General features: G+C 42.5%; 1 protein-coding gene across 6 annotated transcripts in view; it reads left to right on the top strand.

The window, feature by feature from the left end:
• Nucleotides 1–16,113, top strand: part of ADARB2 (adenosine deaminase RNA specific B2 (inactive)) — a 372,833-nt gene that overhangs the window by 338,283 nt on the left and 18,437 nt on the right. For all 6 annotated transcript variants that reach the window (XM_081834283.1, XM_081834282.1, XM_081834279.1 and 3 more), the window contains one exon: nucleotides 6,422–6,590. In XM_081834283.1, coding sequence (XP_081690409.1) covers nucleotides 6,422–6,590 — 169 coding nt within the window. The remainder of the gene's footprint in view (nucleotides 1–6,421; nucleotides 6,591–16,113) is intronic.

Below are 16,113 nucleotides of genomic sequence, written 5' to 3'. Positions count from 1 at the left end.
ACTCTGCTTTCCATCACAGTGTCCCGTTGCGCCAGACGCAGTTGTCATGCTGGCCACATGACCCAGAAAGCTGTGTATGGACAAACACCAGCTCCCTCAGCCTGAAAGCGAGATGAGCGCCGCAACCCCATAGTCGCCTTTGACTGGACGTAACCATCCAGGGGTCCTTTACCTTATGTATGCTAAAATGCTTTAAATCACTGCCCCAAACCCTTTATTTAAATGTGTCAGAATGATGAAAAAGTTTGTTGTTTAATATAGGGAAGCAGAAACCTAAGTTTCCAAGCTGGTGACACAGAGGTTACTCATCTTATGTGCATCAGTGTGGGTAGGTGGATGGGGGGGAGCAGGGTGAAGAGAGACCAGCCAGAGCACAGAAAACCCAAAGTATCCTACGTGTGCACAGCCCAAGATGCACTGTGGGCATCTTGTTACAGTGAATGCATGACATATTATAGAATAGAATCATAGAATCATAGAGTTGGAAGAGACCACAAGGGCCATCGAGTCCAACCTTCTGCCAAGCAGGAAACACCATCAGAGCACTCCTGACATATGGTTGCCAAGCCTCTGCTTAAAGACCTCCAAAGAAGGAGACTCCACCACACTCCTTGGCAACAAATTCCACTGTCGAACAGCTCTTACTGTCAGGAAGTTCTTCCTAATGTTTAGGTGGAATCTTCTTTCTTGTAGTTTGGAACCATTGCTCCGTGTCCGCTTCTCTAGAGCAGCAGAAAACAACCTTTCTCCCTCCTCTATGTGACATCCTTTTATATATTTGAACATGGCTATCATATCACCCCTTAACCTCCTCTTCTCCAGGCTAAACATGCCCAGCTCCCTATAGCCATACTCCCTTTGAGTGCTGCAGCACAAATGGCACAGGAGAGCCACAGTGACGCAAAACATTTGGCAATATCTGAAACGCCATATCTAGTACACAAATCTGGCCAGACCTTATGTGAATAGTGGAGAGTCTCTCTCTCTCTCTCTCTCTCTCTCTCTCCCCAGCTGTGTTTGCGTCTCTCTGTTGTGTGACTATAAGAAGAGCAGACCAAAATCCAATATATTTAGTCCAGCATAGTGTTTTCAACAGTGGGCAGCCAGATGCCAATGGGAAACCCACAACCAGGACATGAACGCAACAGCAACTGGAGTAGAATCAGAGCTGTAGAGTTGGAAGGGCCCCCAAGTCCAATGCAAGAGTCGTATCTAAAAAAATCCCTGGCAGATGGCCAGCCACCCAGCCTCTGTTTAAGAGCCTCCAATGAAGGAGATTCCACCAACTTTTGAGGGAGACTGTTCCACTATCGAACAGCTCTTACTGCCAGAAACTTATTCCTAAATAATCGAATACCTCTGGTTTTCAGAGGCATGCCGTTTCAGATCCTGGATGTCGTAATGTAGCCCTCATGACTAGCAGCCATAGAGAGCCTAATCCTCAATGAATTATAGGTAAAACTATATTCTGTTATGCCTCTGTGCTTCTCGGCATTCATTTTGGAAGCGTAAATACAAAATGGCAGCCAGGATTTTTAAGCTCGTTTAATTGAGGTGCTTCTCTCTCTTTTCCCATCAGGTGTCCATGCTTTGCCCTATGGGCCCTGCAACGCCTTCAGAATGGAGGTGCTCAAGTGCTAATTTTAGATGAGCGATGCAATTAGCAATTAAAAATAATGCTCTTGAAACCTTCGAGCTGCTCTTGCTTTGATTGGTATCTCCAAGCAAACCACCTGTGCAGAATCTGAATTCCTCTGATTAATTTGTGTGTTTTCTACTTCAGACATTCTGTTATAATCCAGACCCAGAAATGACAAATTACTACTAATAATAATAATTTATTATTACGGTCAGAGACTAGCTTGTAAAACACATAATGGGACTGCACTCCCAGAAGCAAAGCAGACATTTAAAAAAAATTATTAAAGAGACCAAACAATTTGGAAGAAAGGGGAAAGGCTAAACTTCAGAAAATATCACATTGTATTGTTATTTTCCGTCTTCAAGTACAACTGTGAGGTTAAGGACACAGCATTGCTGTTTTTCACTTTGGGTGAAAAACACTTCATCAAATGCATGAAAATGGCAAAATTGAAAATGGTTCTACTCCACAAAAGCATATGTCTGAACGGACTGTTTAAGGTATAAGGTAGGCTTGCCATATTTCAAAAAGTTGAGCTATTTTAAGGAAACCTCTAAAAACAAGCAAACAAACCCACCCACCCCCTGCCGTCACCAGCATCTCCAAGTTCTGATTCTTCTTCTTCGAGCAGGGAAAGAAAGGAATTTTCACCCTGCAAATTTTTTTGATTTTTTTTTTTAATAAAAAAAACAGAACCACGCCCCCCAGAAAAACCTGAAAACGGCCAGACCCTAATGCACCCCTTTCTCCAACACAGCCCTCTCATCGCTTCCACTGCCGCCGAGGTGTAGCCTTCCCCAGAAATCTTTTGATATTTTTTTTAAAAAAAACCAAAGGGGGGGAGCGGAGAGAAACACACAGACACACACAAACAAACAAACAAACAAAACAACTGGTTGCCATACATTCAGGAAATTCTGGAGATCTCTTAACATTCAAAAAAAATTCCCGCCGGAAGCCAATTTAGGCATCCAATTTCCATATATGTCTGGAATTTTCCAGACATATGGTAAGCCCTAGATATAAGATATCAGAGAGATAGTTGTTGGGCTTTCTTTTTCTTTACATTTTTCTTCATTTTTTATTTTATTTTATCTTTATCAAGGTTAGCTATCTGGAATTCATGCTCCACTGTATTATAACAATGCTAAGAGCACCAAAACTGTACCTTCAGCTTGAATCCCTACCTATTAAAATTGTCCTTCACCAATTAGTCAAAATAATGCCTTGTTGACATCTGCTTGTAGGTTCCAGCCCTATTACAAATGCATTTGTCATCCGAAGGATTAGTGGAATTCATTGCCGTTTGAACTCGCTTTTGTTTCCAAGCGCTCTATCAACCCTTTATAAACAAACTATCGTAATGAACTGAGAAGCGAGTATAAAAGGGAGGGTGCAAGAGGCCTCACGCCCCCCCCCTTCATGGCGGGGGAGTAGCATGCAGTGAAGCAGGGAAATAGAAAATGAACTTCTGAGGCAGCCACACGTAAATTTCAGACAGGTTTTTACTCTTGTGATTCTGTTTAATCACCATTCATTTCCAGCATTTTTTTATTTTTTTTAAGGTGGGGGAGTGGAGAATTCTTAATTTGCTTTTTACTAAAAAATCCATCGTCTGTCATAACACAAAGGCTGACTAGTTGCAAATCATTGCAAAAATAATTGAACTTACGGTATATTGCATTTTAGATTTTTATATATATATAAAAAGAGAAAGGAAAGGAACGGGGGGGGCAGGGTAGGATTTATCTCTACACATTCAAAGGATCAAAATTGATACTAATAATTCTGCACTTCCTTCTTCCCTTTTCTCTGATGCTCTGAGCAGTGATTTACACATCTAATGTCTAGTCAGGCACACATCATAAACCCACTCCAAATGATTTTTAAATTGGCCCTCTCTAATGCTGGGGTCGGGTTGACATCTTGTTCCGGATGAAGTAGCATCTTCAGCTGACTTCTCCCTCCCTCCCTCCCTCCTGCTCCTTCCTACCTCCTCCCTTCCCCTCCCCGCGGCAATTAGCGAAGATAATCAAGGGGGAGAATAAGCGATGCAAAAATCAGGAAGACTTAACAGCCACAGAGGCTCAGATCAAATTGAAGAGGAGAGCAGCAGCGGGCTGGAGCTTGTGGCTTACCAGTGGATGAGTAAATAAATATTGAGAGGTGTGCCTTTTTAAAGAAGCTGAACCAAAAATAGCAGTTAAATAACAAGTTAAGTACAGTGGTACCTCTGGTTGTGAACGGGATCCGTTCCGGAGCCCCGTTCGCATCATGAGCAGAACGCAACCCACGTCTGTGCGTGCGTGGGTCACGATTTGCCGCTTCTGCACATGTGCGTGACATCATTTTGAGCGCCTGCGCAAGCGGCGAAACTTGGAAGTAACCCTTTCCAGTACTTCCGGGTCGCCACGGGACGCAACCGGAAAAGACGTAACCTGAACTGAACGAAACAAGAGGTATGACTGTAACGGGAAATGAGGTGCCCATTACCTGGTAGAAAGTGGTCTGCTGGCCAGAGCTGGTCCAAAGCTTTTGGTCTAAAATGCTGGAATTCAACATCAGTTTGCTCTTTTTGACGTATTTTGTACATGGCTTCTCAGGCTACTGAGAGGGCTGACCATGTCCAAGCCCAAACCTGAACCTCTGAATCACACAGGCTCCATTGATTTTACAGTCAGGTGGTGTCCAAGGCAGTGGTGCACTCTGGGCAAGTCTCTGGGACTGTGGACATTGCTTTCTTTCATGAATGCAGTAAGAGGTGCAGTTTTTACTGTTAGGAACAAGTGATCCGTTACTCCCATCAGAGAAGTCTTAATTGTTTAGTTTCAAGCTGCAGTCCACCTGGCTCATTTGCTTGAACCGCATGAAGGTTCTGTTCTCTGTGCACATCTCGATGGGGTGCCCTGTCTTCGCTCTTTCAATCTCCATGTGGGTGGCATGGTGCGGCCTGCATGATGTGGGCTAATCTTTGGCAGGCTGACTAATGTGTCTTGAAGAATCTTGCCTTAGGGCAGGCGGTTGGGCTTAGTGACCCTATGGGTTTTCTTTCCATCCCAAACAAATGAACATGAGCTGTAAAAGTAGGTCTCAGATGATCCCGAAATCTGCCTGGAATAGGAGTGAAGTTTGCAGAATGCCTGTCAAGAGCAGGCTCTTATTTGTGTCTGAATCCGTTTGCATTTGGTAATTATGCCTGTCAATGCACCTTGCTCAGGCTTTGATCCTTGTCAGCTAACATTTACTTAGTATAATCAAAGTCATGCAAATTGCAGTGTATTCAACCCTGTCCTGGAATTGCTGGTATTTTCAGGTAGCGCCTTCCATCTGTGAGCATGTCTGTGCGTGTATGTCTCCCTTCTGCCATTTCTAATTTTCAAGCTTTGAAATACAGAAGGAAGTGCAGTGCTTTGGTTGCAATTTGAGGACTTCAGATCTGAAAAATCAAAGAGTAGGCCAGCCAAGGTTAGAAAAAGGAGAGGCATGGTTTACGTAAAGCATCTATGAGGTTCTTTGTTGGTAAGGATGAAACAAGGAGAAAATTAGGCAAGGTAATGGAACATCTGAAAGCTTTCCACCAGAGGGCACTTATTCCTGAAATAAACAGCACTGGTCCAGCCGTTCCAATCCTCAGCATCCAGATGTGAGCAGGATGGTAGCATGGCAGGCCAACTGGGAATGCTGTGCTCAGTCTGCACAGCTGGCACCTGCAATTGCGGCAAAGGCAGAAAAGGTGCTTTGCCTTTCCTCAGGATGCATCCTCCACAGCGGGCAGCATCTGACACAAATGAGCCAGAAGCTAGGAAGCCAATCGCAGGATACAGCCTGGCAATGCAATCCTATCCATGTCTACTCAGTGGCAGTCCCATGAGTTCAGGGTGCAAAATCACAGCCTAAAGCATCCAGGAAAAGAGAATTAGTCGGTAGTGGGTGGTGTCCATTGGGACCCATAGGGCAAAAGGCAGAGACCCCAACAGTAGCTGGAGCCAACTAATTCTAGTTTTGCCCAGGCAAATAGAGCTTCTGTGTATATCAGCCACATGCAAAATATCCATGGCTGCTCCTTCCCTCAGCCGCACGCCCAGTCTCCAATTTCAGACATCATCATATGTCAATACATCGCAATGTTTAGCTGCTGATCATAGAATCATAGAATCATAGAGTTGGAAGAGACCACAAGGCCATCGAGTCCAACCCCCTGCCAAGCAGGAAACACCATCAGAGCACTCCTGACATATGGTTGTCAAGCCTCTGCTTAAAGACCTCCAAAGAAGGAGACTCCACCACACTCCTTGGCAGCAAATTCCACTGTTGAACAGCTCTTACTGTCAGGAAGTTCTTCCTAATGTTTAGGTGGAATCTTCTTTCTTGTAATTTGGAGCCATTGCTGATATATGTTGAAAACCAGATATCGCCCAGCCCTAGTAGAAACAAACCCACTGTACAAAAGTATTATTCATTGTTCCACCCATTTTTGCCTTTGCCTCCACCTACCACAAGAATGTGGCCCCCAAAAGGTTGCTCAGGCTGAGCAAGGTTGCCCATCCCTGGTGGAATCAAATGGGGCTTTCTCCCCTGTAAATGTATATAGGGTACAGCTTTAATGTGCAAATTCCAGATTGTATTTATGGAGAGAGAGGGAAGTAAGACACTGCTACAGCTGCCCTCTGCTCCCACTTGGCCCATCACTGTTCACCTTAGAAGAGAAATATAAAAGCTCTTGATCTGTTGTTATCACCGATGACGCTTCCTTTCTATTCTTTCCTTCTTCCATTCCAGTGAACAGCATTAAGCACATAGTAAGGAAGTACCGTGGGCATCTTCGAACGAAGATTGAATCTGGGGAAGGAACCATTCCAGCCCGATATCCCAGTGCGGTGCAAATGTGGGATGGTGTGTTATTGGGGGAGCAGCTGGTCACCATGTCTTGCACAGACAAAATTGCCAGGTAACTTTATAGTGAAATTGCTAAGCGGTCGGGCAGCAAGCAAGCATGGAAATGTCATTAAAATTATAAACGGTGATTGTTTTCTGGTGGAAAATTTAATTAACTCTTAAGGAAATGGTAGCCACCATAATCACCTATCATGAACATTGCCACAGCCATGCACTTCGATATCAAAATATGTTCCACGTGCATCAGCTCTCTCACTTATATACAGGAGCCACTGGATCAGAGCTATAAGGATTTTGATAGATTTGATCTTTGGTAACTCAGGCTTCCCCTGGGGTGGTCGCCATCTGTTCCTCAGATGTTTCAGAACAGTGGTTTTCAGACTGTCTAGCTTGAAGGACTTTGACTTGCTTGATGAGGACCCTATTGTGCATGGTAGAGGATTCTGGGGTATGCAGTGTCGGTTCACGAAGAGCACTGGATGGGCAATTGTGATGTGGAACACACTGTGCAAAATGCCTAAGGCCAACGTTTAATGACAGACTTGAATCCTTCCTGAATTAAAACAGAGGAACTGCAAACCAAAGGATAAAATGTGAAACCATGCACAGGCCTTAAGATTTTGTACATATGAGGATGGTAATGCTTTTTGGAGGAGGTTTGTTTGTTTGTTTGTTTGTGATGGTTTGATGCTACAGCACAAAAATGCTACTTTTTGCTCTCACTTTTCATAGCTGATCTGTTTGAATATTGTACAGTCACAATTGTTTTTTACATGATTGATCCAATCATAGGAATGAGGAAAAAGTCCAATGGCGATATATTGAAATAATCTGACACACAGACTATGAAAATATTGCAAAATAATATTGTTGGGTTAAATCTTCCCCTGTTGTAATACATTTTCTCAAAGAGGGAAGGGAAAAGTCTCCAACACAATTTCCCTGTTTCTTCCAAGAATGACCAGAGTTTCAAAATCAAATTTCAGGCAGAAGAGAATGACTAAGTAAATTAAGGGTTCCAAACCATATTGTCACTGCCTCTGTTTTTCTGAATGTCAATAGACAGTAAATTAAATATAAACTCAGAAACCAATATTATATTTAATATTGACAGGAAATTCAATTGCAATACAGAGTGTCCAGAACTTCATTTTCTCCAAAGAAACCTGCCTTCATCCACTACAAAATCAGTCTACAGTATTTAAAGATTTCTTACATTCATCCACAGCTGTAAAATATGCTTGTGTTTCCAGGATCAAAGGCAAAACCTTTGTTTTGATGTTCAAAAGTATTCCAGTTGTGAATGTTATGACTTATAATGATATGAATATGAACTTGGGTTTTATGTTCTGTGTTTCCATGTTCTGTGTTTCCAGGATCAAAGGCAAAACCTTTGTTTTGATGTTCAAAAGTATTCCAGTTGTGAATGTTATGACTTATAATGATATGAATATGAACTTGGGTTTTAGACAGCTCTTAACAAGTTAATGTGAGAAGAAGAGAGGCAACAGAGGTAAAGTTCCCCTTAGTGATCACTCACCCCCCCCCACCAGGGCTCTTTCTAGGAATGGCTAGATCAGTCTGTTTGTGGCCCATGTCCATTTCACATGTGTTCATTCATAAATCCATTCTATCCCATTTCCAAATGAATCAAAAATTATTTTTAACCCACACAAAACTTGATATTTAAATACATATGTAAACTCTTGTTCAAGTACCCCCAAAATCTTAATGTTTAAATTCTAAACATATTTTATCCTTAAAATATATGCTTTTAAAGCATTTCAATACTTTCTGAAAGGAGAACAGTGTTGTAAAATGAAGAAAAGTGCATATTCCAAAGGATAGTTGTTTCAATTTGTGCATTACTCAAGGAGATACAGATCAGGTCAACTTGCACTGGAATTCACAGAAACCAAATCCCTTAAGCATCCCTGGTTCTCTCTGAGATCCTTTCCTTGGGGACTTCTTTCTGATTCTGAGTTCAGTCTGGGGGTGAGGTTCAGACTCTTCCAGGTTTCTTGGCTGTCAAGACTTCCTACTTCATCTTCCACCTGTCTTCCCTCTAAATTCCATGCATTACACATGCCACAAGGACGCTGTCAGAAATGTCATAATTCCTGCCATCCCCTCCCAGCCATGATGTCTAGTGACATCACCTTGTGAGAGTCCTTGCTCCTACCCTGTGCCATTGGACGTGCCTGGTGGGAGCAGGAGAAACTCACAACTCAGTAACGTCACACCCTATATGCTAGATGTTGCAGTAGGGTGAGGAAGAACTCACTGTGGGAGTGGTATTTTGGGTGGCATCCCTGCACTGAGTGGAATGTATAAGCCACCTTTCAAAGGAAAGAAACTGCTCGTGTTGCTGTCCAGTCCGGTGAGACTGAACTCACAGAGGGGCTTTGAAGGAAGCAGACCCGGCAATGGTCTGGAGTGGATAGCAAGAACAGGTAGCAAAACAGGCAGGGACTGTGTATCCAATCTTACCTTTGTACAGTAGACTACATTCATTCATACACACATACAAAATCTGATATTTCCACACACACCCGTACGTATCTTTCCAGCCAGGCAAGCAAGAGGCACCATCACAGTTCAAGAACACATTCCAGCCAGGCAAAGGCATTCAAGGAAGGCATGGAGCAAGGCTTGCGAGAGTTGTGTCCTGGAGAGGTAGGAGAGTCCTGGGAGTCCTGAGGGCCAGACAGAGAGAGTGCAGGAAGAGGAGGAGACTTAGGAAGCTGTGGGAAGGATCTTCAGTCCTCTCAACTACCTCCTACCGGGAAAAGTTGGTGCTCATTAGGCCTAGGAGGGGAGGAGCCTTAGAAAGGGTAGAAGGTGGGACCTTTAGTTCTGGCAACTGCTCTACAGGGATAAGACCTACTGGGAAGTGTTGCTGAGTTGTATATCATTTCCTTGAATAAAGAGTCAACTTCACTGACAACTGACTGTTTCTTCATGCTAACCTGCATCTGACTCCACCCTTGACATTAACTCTCTTTATTCAAAGAAACAAACTAGCTCAGGAAACCACCAAGGGTGAGGGGAGCTGGTCACAGCAGGAGGGGGAGACCCACTGGCTTATTAATCAGTCTACTTCATCACTGCCTCTTGGACCCCTCCTCTCCAACTTCCTGTTCTGCCTCTGGTCCTGGACTGCTTTCTGCCACAGATGCTTCCTGCTCACAAAACCCTGTTGCCTCTTCAAATTCTGACACCTTCTCCCCCCAGTCTGCTCCCTCTTCTCCCTCTGACCACTCATCATCGCTCCACTACCAGTCCCCTGGCTCTGAGCTTTCTTTCCTTGGGGGTTCCCTAGCTGATACCTCCCACCATTTCTCTGCATCCCACCAGTCCATAACATCACCATAAAAGAAACATATATTTTGGAAGGTAGGCATCCTTATATCTCCCCATTTAGACTAGTCCCCTAAATGTTTCTGGTAAACTGGTGTATTAAAGCCTGGTGCCTCCTTTCCAAAGCCTGGGAAGCTTCTGTCTTGCTTAGGGAGGGAGGTGTGATCTCACACATATGTCACCCTCACAAGCTAGTGCCTCTGGCCCTAAATGTTCCCCTGCGAAAAATTTCGCTGCACACCACTGATCTCATGTGTTCATATATTGGCTGATTTGATTTTCATGGGGTCCAAATGCTCAAACGAATTCATATATGCCTAAATGAGATTGTTGAGTAAGCAGTCCTTTGATTGAATTGTCCTTCGGGGGTTTTAGCGATTTGGAGAAAAATTCCACATCGAGAACATTGGCCCCAGTTCCTTGAAAACAGCCTACTTTGCATGACTTACAAAGAGAAGGAGAACCAGAGTAGCAGTTTTCTGATATACTGGAAAGAATTACTGGAGCTGAGCAAATAATGCACAATTAATAATTTATCCCAACAGCTGTTATCATACTTTCTTCCTCACAAGGTATTTGTAAGCAACATCAAAAAAGCATTTCCCTCCATTCAGTTATCATTCACAGCATTCAGCAGTTTTTGTGCATGTTAATCCCAAGTAAATTATTCGTTAAAATTCAGTGCTACCCTCTGCACTCCGATTCCGTTTTAAGAACATGAGAAGTGCCTAATACCATATTTCTGGAAGATATCAGCCACAGACTTAGCGGGCAGTGCCATTGGGCAACTAGGAGCCATGATTTAAAATTCCCCACAATTATCCTGATATGATTTAAAATGGCAACTCCACAGACTCAACTTCCCAGTGTGGGGTTCAGCAGCGTCAGTGGGCCCTGTCAATGTGCTGACAAATGGTCTGAGAATACATTATATATGGGTAACAAGAAGCTAAAGTGGATTGCATTTCTGTTTGGGGACAATTTGAGAAGCAGACAGAACAAAAAGCAACAGGGAGTTGCCCAGAGGAGGATCTAAAATTTCTAAAACTTCCTGGGTGTAGTGTATGTGTTTTTTAAAAGATGTCTCCTCTGTCAACTCATTGGTACATAGGTCAATGACTTTCTGGGGGCTAGGGACAGATTTACAAACCAGAAACAGTGTTATGGGTATCACACCCCACTACAGCCAAACACACACTGTTGGCTAGAACAGAATTCTTGTTTCAAGCCTAATTTCAGGAGATGGGTGGGTGGAGAGGGGGACCCTGCGGGCATCAGAGAAAGCTTCCATGGGCATATACCCCCGATGGGTGCAGTATAAATAATAAAGTTGTTATTGTGTGCTCATAAGTGCTATGTTGGCACCCCCTGGATCAGTATATGAGCACCATCTTTAAGACTTTCCAGGCCAATCTGCTGGGAGTCTCCCTTCCTTTTCCACTGGGATCCTGAAAAGCTTAATGTCACCTATGAAAAGGCTTAAGTGCTAAAGCACAATTGCTTTACACAATGATATCAGCAAAATGAGTTGCATGCAAGAGAAATGTTCCAAGATAACTATAAAAAAATCAAAGTTTTTGCATGTCTTTTAGTGACAGACAATCAAGATCGCATATGTTGGCTTGGAAGGTTTGACCCTGGAATCTGCAGCTTATTAATGAAAGTGGAAATCAATTAACACAACTAGCTCCCCCAACTAGAGACAATCTGCACACATGATACAAGTCTATTTGCAATCTTCTCTCTTCTTATTTAACCCCTTTCTGCATCAATCAGAATTTGGCCTTGGTCTTTCACTGTCAGATACAAAAAGACGAACCACCCACTGCTAAAATACAGATCAAACCCTAATGTAGTAGTTCCAGTTTCCAAACCAATAATAGCTGAATTGTCATGTAACTAGAAAAACCACAGGTGTTCTGCAGACTGGAGACTACCATGAATAACAATCCTTATTGCGTGAAAATACAGGAGGAAGCTTTGATAATTGGCTGCATGATCCTCCAGCATAGTAAACAGGAAAGCCTTGTGATGGTGCACGTCAGACTCAGGAAGAGCAGAGCCAGCACAGCATAAGCGACATTACGTACTGTAGGGGTGAAGCAAAGGGGTAAAGGTTGACCAGGAAAACTCTGGATGCCCCTACTATTTGCTGGAGGTAACCATGCTTGGTGTTCCAGGACCTGGGACAGCAACTGATGGTCCATTTCAAGCAGTTGGATCCACCCAGGTCTATTGCCATAAGTAAACGTGATGGGGCTTTCAGGAGCTGGCTGTTCAGGACCCTGGACAGCAACTCCTATTCTTAAATGCAATGTTAGGCAGCAGCAGAGGATTACTGTACTGTTCCGTGTGTAAGACATGGAGTTTTTTTTTACCCAAAAATAATGTTACAAAAGGGGGGTAGTCTTATACACGAGGGCAATCTCCCCCATTTTCTTAATTTTGAGTCCCCCAAAATAGGGGACGTCTTATACACGGGGGCGTGTTATACATGGAAAAATACGGTATTTTAAAAGGTGGGGGGAAGTGTCATCTACTGAATGGAAGACTAGCTCTTCTCTGATACCTTCCATGTCATTACTGGCATTTCAATTATAGACAGATGGGGACCACATATGTTTGTAGGAATTAGATGTACCGAAAGCAGAATGACCACCCCAACTTCTGTAATAAATATAGAAGTAATGGCAGTGGACAAAACACCCCTAGTACCAGTGTTATACTCCCCATATCAAAAACAAGGAGCTATAACAGCCCAGTCCACAGTGTAATTTAAGCCAGTTCAGATCACCTGGATTCTGTGGAGATAATTTGGTTTAAATCCATGCATTTGCTCCTCTATTATGCAGGTAAACCAGCGGGTTTCTTTTCCAGTATGACAAAAGTTATTTAAAATATGTTATCTAAGTAGGGAACGTGTCCTTGAAAGGGGCATTTTAAAAGTCTTGCACAATTAGGGGGGGGGGGAGTCAAACAATCCATCATATGTCTTACCTAGACAAGTCAGTTTGATATATTGAGAAGCTGGAATGTAACAGCACATTTACTCTGCATAATAATGTTAATTTTGAAAACGTTGCCCATGGAGAAAGCAGTAAAATCACAGCAGCATTCTTGCACCTAACAGAAGCAAACCTCCTCCAGAACTCAGTTTCGCCATAGATACTTTTGTTCCTGAAGAGGCATAAATTGTTCCTATGACTAAAGCTTATTTACTTTCCTTTACCCAGTTAGGCCTAGTTCACTTGAAGAGAAGAACACATGATAAAAGTGGTTTTACTCCTGGTTTTTGGTCCGAGATATCCAGAAGCTCCTCTCTGGGCTTTGAAATGAGTTCACTAACTGGGTCTGCAATATTGAATCGGTATAATCGGAAGATTCTGCAAGTAAAACTTTAGTTCAGGAGCTCCCAAACTGTGCTCTGCAAACTTCAGTTAGGTGGCCCATGGTGTGTCTGTGGATTTGTGGTTGAAGACAGGAAATAGCACATCCATCACACTGAATATTCATATTGATTTTTAATTTATTTCCATTGCTTCTTTTGTTTCTTCTATTCTATGGAATTCAAGTTGCAGTACAATAAAACACCATATATAAGAAACAAAAGAAGCCATAATATACAATTAAAAATCATGCAGCTTCTAGCACAGACCATTACAATTGCTACAAGAGGCAGGAAAACACCATATTTTTCGCTCTATAAGACGCACCCAACCATAAGACGCGCATAGTTTTTAGGGGAGGAAAACAAGAAATAAGAAAGCAACGCAAAGCCTCCTGAGCGAAGAGGGAGCGGGGCTATCCCTGAAGCCAGGAGAGCAACAAGGATCGGTGTGCACCGATCCCTCTTGCTCTCCTGGCTTCAGGGAGAGCAGTGCAGCCTGCAATCGCTCCATAAGATGCACACACATTTCCCCTTACTTTTTAGGAGGGGAAAGGTGCGTCTTAGAGAGCGAAAAATACAGTAATTAAGCAGTTCATCAACACCCTCAGCAATTTTCAAGTGGTCCATGGTGGGGGAAAGTTTGGGACCGACGGCTTTCATTGATTAATCAATTGGAGGGGGTAATTTAAAGGGTATGAGTGAATGTTAATCAATCAATTCAAATTTAGCCAAAGAGCTGCTCAATTAAATACAGAAAGGCAGAAAGAGTTGCCAGAACTCACCATGAACTCTTCCCTTTTTCTCTTATCATGGCAATGGTGCCTAGCTGAGAGCTGCTGGAACTGAGTTCCAGCTGCAAAAAGCCCTGCTGAAAGGTGATATATAAATAGAGTAAATAGCTAAGGCTGTGACCCTAACCTCACGTGCCCATGACCCTAATCCTAACCACCACTGAATTCAATAAGACTGACTTCTGAGTCGACTTGGTTGGAATTGTGCTGTAACTGTATTTTTATTGCATGATAAAGCGAGAAGATATGTGCATTCACAACTTAGTAACTTCTTACTTGTACCTCCTTCTCTAACAACCAATTGTAATTATTCCTCCTCTGTGCCTAGTGATGCCATGACATGATAAGCTTCTGTGGGGTAAATGTCTGAGCAAGTGCAGCCACACATTGTCTTGGAGAAACAGGAATTGCAAAATGAAGTAGCTTTTTTCTCGGGGAGCAGGGCAGAAGTGCTTAGAGCTCTTAAACTGCTCAGTGGATCTTCATGTTTAGAAACAGCAAATGCGTCTGAATACTAGCTGTTGAAGAAGACATCATTCTGGGACTAGATAGATCCAATTCAACGGAGCTTTTCCCTACAGCCAATAAGTAGCCATACTTAAACATTGGATATTTTTCCCCCTGTGCAGATACTATGCTTCTTCATTTCCAGCAAATTAAATGAGGCAGGTGTTTTTTAATCTGAACATTAAAAATGTTACTGAGTTCATGCACATATTTCTACTCCGAATAAATCATTGTTTTCTGATGATTTTAGTCTATTACTTATCAAATCCCAAACTTCAGAGAATTCGACACTGTTTTCCATGCTTCCATTCTTGGAAGGGTTTTTTCCAGCTAAGCTCTGCCTTTAACAGCACAATCCTTTGTGTGTCCACTCAGAAGCAACTCCCATTGATTTCCCAAGTAAATGTGTACACTATACAGCATGTAGCCTAAATGAGACAGACAGGTAGACATCTGTAGAAATGACCACACACATCTATGCATATCTTTTCTTCAGCAGCAGTGGCACCACAAAGTTATGCAAATCTGATAAGAGCAAAGCAAATGTTTCATAAAACCAATGACTGTTTAAATGGTGGGACTAAATTGTTTGTATATAAATATTACCTTTTATCTTCCATTTGAGTTTTATGTAGGATGAACACATTACTTTAATGACCTGCGTTTAGAGAGGAAGAGAGAGGGGCAGTCTCACTCCAAAATCCTCAGCAGCCAGATGGCTGCCTTGTCTTCCATGAGATTAAAAGATGTTTCTCATTGGCAGACCCTGCTTCTGAAGCAAATTAATACAGCCAACTAAACTGCCTGTGGTTTGCTCTTTTTCGCGTGTGGAATAAAATTTCAAAAGAACTTCTGAAAGCAATTTTTGTCACAGGTTCTGTGAGCAGATTGCTCTCCAGGTACAGCATGCTGGTTTTAAACATTCAGTAATTAATGGAAAGTATTTCGTGTTAATTGACTGCTTCAGGAAAGGGAAGTATAATGGCTCCTTATTAATCATGGAAAGAGACATACAGCACAGAGGCACCGCAATTATTGCACTAACGGTTGAGAAATGTTAATTAATGAAAAGAACAATGATGTAAGAAATTAGCTACATAATGCTTCCTGCTGGTACAGATTTGCACTTTAAATGTGTTTTTTTTTTTTTTTAAGCACAGCAACCACTGGATGTTGCCTTAAATAGCAAAATCTCTCTAACCCTTTCTGTAGTGCTCTAAAATGTCAAGCATATTTCAGCTCATGAGCAACTAAGTTTGGAAAAAGAACAACCCCGCAATTTTTGTGATAAAGCATTTCAGGAGTGCTGCTCAAGAATGGAGCAAGGCTGTTTGTAAATGCATAGACTGATTTCGTTCAGAGAAAAGCAATTAACATATGTTATTGTTGCTCTTATTTTGGTTATTTATACCCCACAAGAGCTTGTCAAAATAAAAAGTCTTCACCTTGCTTCCTAAAGACCAGCAGAGAGCCCCATGGGCTTAATAGAGGACAAAATTGCACAAACAGAGCCACTACTGAAAAAGCTC

Source organism: Podarcis erhardii, assembly GCF_964252035.2.
Source record: "Podarcis erhardii genome assembly, chromosome: 12".
NCBI classification, from domain to species: Eukaryota; Metazoa; Chordata; class Lepidosauria; order Squamata; family Lacertidae; genus Podarcis; species Podarcis erhardii.
This window is presented reverse-complemented; position numbering and strand designations above follow the sequence as displayed.